Source organism: Triturus cristatus, chromosome 8, assembly GCF_964204655.1.
Source record: "Triturus cristatus chromosome 8, aTriCri1.1, whole genome shotgun sequence".
Lineage (NCBI taxonomy): Eukaryota > Metazoa > Chordata > Amphibia > Caudata > Salamandridae > Triturus > Triturus cristatus.
In genome coordinates, this window is record NC_140591.1 from 225,233,673 (window position 1) to 225,240,606 (window position 6,934).

At 48.0% G+C, this 6,934-nt stretch overlaps 1 protein-coding gene across 2 annotated transcripts in view; it reads left to right on the top strand.

Annotated features, from left to right (window-relative positions):
- PIWIL4 (piwi like RNA-mediated gene silencing 4) overlaps positions 1-3,487 on the top strand; it is a 370,970-nt gene extending 367,483 nt beyond the window's left edge. For both annotated transcript variants that reach the window (XM_085621407.1, XM_085621408.1), the window contains exon 21: positions 3,033-3,487. In XM_085621407.1, the coding sequence (XP_085477533.1) occupies positions 3,033-3,149 (117 nt within the window). In that variant the 3' untranslated portion in view covers positions 3,150-3,487. The remainder of the gene's footprint in view (positions 1-3,032) is intronic.
- Positions 3,488-6,934: the final 3,447 nt, after the last annotated feature.

Below are 6,934 nucleotides of genomic sequence, written 5' to 3' on the forward strand. Positions count from 1 at the left end.
GGCAAGGCCCCATGCGAATGAGGGAATCACTTTGTCTCTGTGCCCGCGCTGTAATACCGACATGGGCGCAAAGGAAAACGTGCCCCTAGGAGGCGCACTGACAGTGCACCACAAAAAGGTGGCGCACTGTCAGTGCACCGCCTGGGGTTAAACCTCTCAAGGTATGAAAGGTGGTCCCATGGACCCCCCCTTGCTGGCGGATGCAGTCACTTGTTTCTCCCACCTGCAAGGGGATCTCTAATCCCTTTTCAAAGTGCAGGCGGGTGCCGCCTGCACAAAGAATCGTGGAGCAGCTTTAACCAATAGCTTCGTATTTCTCTCAAATGTGCTGCCCTGGGGACAGTGCGAGTTTGCGGCTGCCCTAAAGGCAGCACATTCTTCCAAATAGGGGGTACTTTCCTGGTTTGCCCTCAGCGCACCTGCTTTAAGGTACGCCGTGGGACAGACAGGAAAAGTACGCCCGATCTGTAATAGGGCCCTAGTTGAGCACCACTGCATATAGGTATTGACAGCAGTTCTAGCTCAGGGCCTAAATAACCTCAATGCAGACACTGGGTCTGTGCCTGGCAACATCTCCTAGTTGTTTTGTCTAACACTGCTCTCAATAATTCTTCAATCTGCTATTGTGTACCCCTTGTTTCTTGTTTTCTTCCTCTCTGTTCATGCCCCATACTTTCCTGGGTCTTCTCTATTTAATTTTGCTCCTGCTTACCTCTTGGATCCTCTCGGTGCCAAGCCCGGCCTTTCGAGTGTGTCTACAAACTCCTGTAAGTGCTACCTCTCCGCCATTCTAGTAGCAATCCAGTTGTGTTTACCATCCATTGGTAACCGTGTCTTCATTCGGTCAGCTTCTCTGGGAAGCATCCTTTTACATCACCGCAGTTCCAGGGCCTTTCTTCAGCTATTCGGTTCCAGGTCTGATTCCTGGTATGACTGGGGCTAACTACAGCCTTTCCCACTGAGCGAGAGTAAGTCGCAGTGCCAGTGGCAGTACATCACATTCTTGTATAGCTATTGGTATTGCAAAAGTCTAGCATTATATTTTGTTACTGATGGGTACTTCTTGCTGCGGATTCCTCACCTTAGACTACTCCCCAGATACCAGACTGGATTTCAAGAATTTTCCTCTTGCGATGCTTCTGCAAGCCCCTAGGTGGCGCTGCGGGGCTCCTAATTGATTTCGTACTACCTCCTGACAGATCGAAGTCACATGTAAATGCCACCCATGAGCGCTATCGCCAGCTCATTTCTTTCTGCACCTTGCGATGCGGACCTAGACCTCTGCTCTTAATTTCGTTTGCCTTGCGGGGACTTCTGAATAGAGGGCAAAACCATTTGCCCTAAGAACAATTGTCCCCTCCTAAGACTTTGGGTTTCAAACCATGCTGTGACTGTAGAAGATATATGTTGTAAAACACACAAAAGGTTATGTGAGTAATGCTTGCAAGAAGTGTATTCACTGGCAATAACACACAAAAGGTGATGGGAGGAAAACTTGCAATTAATCTTATCACTGGCAATTGCTCAGGTAGCATTCCAAACCATCGCTCTGTTGCCCACCATGCCACCTCTGTTTATACCCAGCCATATGGAAATCAGTCTCGAGCCTGCTCCAGCAGGAACAGTTCAGCCCAAACTGCCAGGCCACGTCCCACCTGAATTAAAACACGAGCATTCCTCGCATCACATTTTGTGTGTGTGATGTAACACCCTAAGTGGACAAGTGTATGCTCAGACATGTGCCCCTTTGTCACTGTGCCCCCGGAACCAAGCTGCGTGCGACTGATGAGACCCAATGAGGGCGAAACCGGCTTTGAACTGCATGTGTTCTGAGGTGGCATTGTGGGCAAAAGAATGATGGGTTTGAACGGTATCCCAAGCAATTGCTAGTGGTTCGACAATTTGCAAGCATTCCTTCCAACACCTTTTCTTTTGTTTGAAAATAGTTGTCGGTCATGGACGTGCATGAGGTGTGCCGCTGGTGCTCGGGCTCGGGACCAAACTCATAGTCATGTGGCAAGTGTGCCATTAATTCTTGGCACAGTTGTTTTTAAGCTCATGCACTCCACATGAGTAGTAGGTTATGCATTTACAAAAGAAAATTGATTCTTTCTTTTGGTGCTTTTATGTCTTTTTGTAGGTTCTCCACGGTTTATTATCAAATTTGCCATTCACAGTCTTCTCCAAACACAAGTGAATGTCATTTAGAGATTGGGAGGATGGAGAACTGTCATAAACCAAAGGTTTTCCTGCCCAAACTCACAGTTCTCTCACCTCGTTTAAAGGTGGGGAAACTGCTGTTCAAGCCAGAGCCGGTCAATCAAAGGAAGCAACACATTCACTACAGGGCAACCATCTTTCATGCATTGGGAGGTTCACCCTGATTATGGTGGCCCTACTCATGCAATTTTCCGCGCTCAGGTGTGCTGCCCATGCATGGTACACCCAGGTAAAACAAGCAGTTTCCAGTTACAGGGAGAAAACAGCCTCCACATCCGAGTCACTGTCATTTTGTTTTTTAGAAACAAACCTCCATTTTGGGGGTTTGTTCTTGAAAAGCGAAGTTAGATGCCATGCTTGTGACACCAACCTGGTGGCCTTTTAAGCATTCTGCTTGATGAAAGTCCATCCACATCATTGGCGGATACAGTAATGGCAGAGGGATTTCAGGCACAGCAGCTGTATCATCATCTCTGCACAAAATTGCATGTGCTTGCAGACTTTGATTGCTGTTTGAACCACTTAGCTTCGTGCACCAAAACTTAGCATTGTGTGAGCACGGGTCCTAATCATAAAGACGTGTGCATTCAGCGTTGTTTGTAGGCTGTAGTTAATTTCTCTGTCTTTAGGGGATGAGATCTTTTACACAGTAAAATGTAACTTAATATTCTTATATTCTTGTGTGGCTAGTTTACTGTAGCACTGCGGCACCAGGCTACCTCTTTATGAACAAAAGGGATAACATGTTAACTAACCTTGAATGGTCCATAAGTGAATTTTATATACTGATCTATGCCTCTTTTGTTTTTTAGGGTGTGATCCGTGTGCCTGCACCATGCCAGTATGCCTACAAACTCACATTCCTGGTGGGACAAAGCATACACAAGGAGCCGAGCTTGGAATTGTCAGACACCTTGTTTTATCTGTGAACATATATAGATCTCTATATGTACATGTATCACATGTTTTAATGAACAATTGGAAGACAGTGTGGAATTTATATCTCATTTATCAGTAGCACAAATGAAAGCTATTTCATTCTGACCTTAAAATATGGCCAATGCAAGATCAGTAGTGCAGGCTCCATTAATGATCTGGTTTTACTCCCTAAAAATTGTGAAACAATAGTATGGTTAAAAGGGGGGTGCCTCAACCCCCTTACACAGGGGGACCTACAAGAAGAGTAGGCTCCCTTCTGTGTGACTTACCTGGCAACGCACAGAGACTGTAAAGAGTGGATTGTATCTGCCTCATTGACAAAGTAAAAGGGTGCTTTTAGATTCCATATATGATGAATGTTTTTAAAAAAATAGTTTTTATAAGAAATATTTTTTTATGAAAATAAAGTTCACTCGAATGTAATTTTCGGCTTTTCTATTCTGTTTATGTATTATGGTTGTTCCTTAAACCTATCTGTTACTGTTTACAGTACCGGATAGTTGAAATGCAGTACACAACAGAGCACATTATAGAACACAATTTTAGCAGGCCCCTATTTTTTTATAATCAGGTGATGGTGGTTATGGTACAATGTGGATAAGTAACATCACCATCTGCATCACACCTACGGAGTAAAAAAACAAAGGCAGCAGTCTGGTTCTCCAATACAAGGGGTGAAGAAAGAGTGAAAATACATTACTAAAGGCTAGGACCAATAATACAGGGTCGAACAACAGCCCTAAGGTCTGGCTGCAAGTAAACTGTTAAATGCATTTTCGAAGAGATCAAGATTAAAAGTGGTCCGAGCTTTATCACGCCCAGTACTTGCAAGGTGTGATAAAGATTGCACCCTTCTTTCAATTTCAGCAAGTCAAACCAGCTGGTGTTTAACAAGTGGAAAATCCTAGTACTTACTGGGACAGGTAGATTTTGGAGCGATAATCACCAAACTCTGGATGTTAGTACCATAAACTTTGACTATGCAATAACTATCGCCCCTGACAACATCTTAACTCTAAACACCTTTTGATTTGATGAAATAGTTATTGTATTCAACTGTGCCTACTCATAATCAGGCTCTTAGTGTGTGAGTGTGGGCCAGCATGAAATAACCGAATAAGGCCCTTTTTTTATTGACATGAGAAAGTCTCTATTAACCAAATGTTTAATTTGCCATGAGTGTTCAAAATCCTCGTACCGTTCCTACTTCAAGTTTAAGCAATGTCAATGGGTTTGTGGGGCGCTCAATGCTTTGAACTAAGGAGGGTAGAAAGAAACCTCAACCATGTTAAATGGAAGTAAAAATCCACTCTCATTAGCTTAAGGTATGCTCAGCTTTTCTGCTTCTGATGGATACTTGCGACTACAGATTCCTTACTCTGTGGATCTTCCTAGGTGCCATGGTGCCTGTGCACTAGACACAACTCTAAATCCTATGACAAATGCTTTTAAATGAATCCTAAGGCCATCAGGGACAAGAATACAAACTTGCAATCAATCAATCAAGCAGGGGCTTTTAAAGCGTGCTACTCACCCGTGAGGGTCTCAAGGCGCTGAGGGTGGGGGGGCAGCTCCGGATCAGCCGAAAAGCCAGGTCTTGAGGCTCTTCCTGAAGGTGTGCAGGGTAGGGGAGCATCTGATGTTGACTGGGAGCTCGTTCCAGGCCTTGGCCGTGATGTAGGAGAAGGCTCTACCTTCTTCTCGGGTCCAAGGTTGTGGAGGAATTTGTAGGCGTGGGTGAATAGCTTGAAGGTTACTCTCTTCTCGACGGGGAGCCAGTGGAGGTCTTGCTGGGTCTTGTGCTCATGTCGTGGGGTTCCGAGGAGGAGTCTGGCTGCGGTGTTCTGGATAGTCTGGAGTTTGTGTAGCAGGGATTTGTTGATTCCAGCGTACAGGGCAGTACCGAAGTCCAGTCTGCTGGTTATGAGTGCGTGGGTGATGGTCTTTCTGGCTTCGGGGGGACATCCACTTGAAGGTCTTGCCGAGGATGCAGAGGGAGTTGAAGCAGGTGGAGGCGACAACATTGATCTGGCAAGTCATGGGTTTCCGAGGGCAGAGGGCCACCTGGTGTTGTCCCAAGCAGTGGGAGAGGGTCCAAGGATGAGGACCTCTGTCCTCTCCGAGTTGAGCTCTAGGCAGCTGTTGCTCCTCCAGGCTGCGACGTCTTTCATTCCTGATGGTGCAGCGTAGTTCGGGTGCTCTGGCGGCAGCTGCTCTGTGGAAGATGTGCAGCAGGCAGGGGTCTGTGGGGGCTCCTGAGTGGGTGCTCTTCATGGTCATGGTGGTATCTTCTGTGGTGACCGGTGTCCAGGTGCAGATGGTTTCTGGAGTCTGTTCGCTGAAGTTGTCATAGAGGGCCTTGATTTTCAGGTGGATGTAGGAGCCGAGCTTGTTGCAGCGGTCTTGGGACGGCATGACGTCTGTGGCTTTGCTGGGGGGTTTGGTGAACTGCTGGATGACGTTGAAGAGTTCCTTTGACTTGCTGGCTTTGGTGAGGATTTTGGTCCGGATGAAGGTCCTCTTGGTGGTTCTAATGCGTTAATGGTATTCTGTCATGGCATTCTTGTAGGTGTTCAGGTCTTCTGTGGTTTTGCTATTTCTCCAGCGTTTTTCGAGACGTCTGCAGGAGGATCTGGCTTATTGGAGGTCAGTGGTGAATCAGGTGGCGTTGTCTGTCAGGGTGACGGAGGGGTGCGAGCTTGTCTGCACAGCTGGTGATCCAGCAGTGTAGTTCCTTGGCGGTTGTGGCGGAGGGGGGGTTGTGGATGAGGGTGGGATCGAGGTGCTCCTCTGTGACCTTGCTCCAATTCCTTTGTGGCTGGCGCGGGGCAGGCTTGTGTGCAGTGGTGGTGTTGAAGGAGAAGTGTACGCAGTGGTGGTCTGTCCAGAGTGTCTGCAAGGTGTGGCTGAAATGGATGTTGGTCCCTCCTACGAATATCGGGTCAAGGATGTGTCTGACTTTGTGGGTGGGGGTGGGGATGAGATGCTTCAAACCGAGGTTGCCCAAGAGGGCTGTGGAGTCGGGGTCGCTACAGTTGTCGAGGTGGAAGTTCAGGTTTCCGATGAGTATGTAGTCTGTGGAGGGGATGGCGTGGGGTGCGATGAGGTCGGCAATGGTGATGGGGAATTAGGCGCGAGTCCCTGGGGGTCTGTAAGTGAAGGTGCCACAAAGCGTGGTTCTGGAGCTGTTCTGGATCGGGAAGTGGGAGTGTTCGGTGTTGGAGAGGGAGTCGCTTGTGCAGCAGGTGGCTAGTCCGAGGGAGCTCTTGTGTGCGATGGCGAGTCCACCTCCTGGGCGGTGGGGGCGATCTTTCCTCTGGATCTTGTACCCATCAGGAATGACGGTGACGATGTCGGGGGCGGAGGCGACGTTTGTCCAGGTTTCTGTGAAGAAGGTGACGTCTGGCGAGAGGGTCTCGAGGAGGTCCCAGATCTTTACGGAGTGTCTGTATAGGTAGCGCACGTTGAGGAGGATGCACTTCAGGGCTTCGGTGATGCGGGCGTCCGGCATGGGTGCGACGGTCATGGGGGTGCTGTGCATGCATGGTGAAGGATTGTCTGCAGTACCGGCAGGAGAACTGACCATGGGTGGTGTTCGGCGTCGACTGCTGGCAGTTGTTCCTTCTAGGGTTGAGTGCGAGGAGTCAGTTCCCTCCATGAGTACGATAGTGTTGTTTTATCTAGCCTTGCAATCTGGTCATTAAATACTGTCTGTCTCTTGGGTTATTTCACCCATGTCCTCTGAGATAAGGCGAGAGAGAGCTTACCCTTCCTG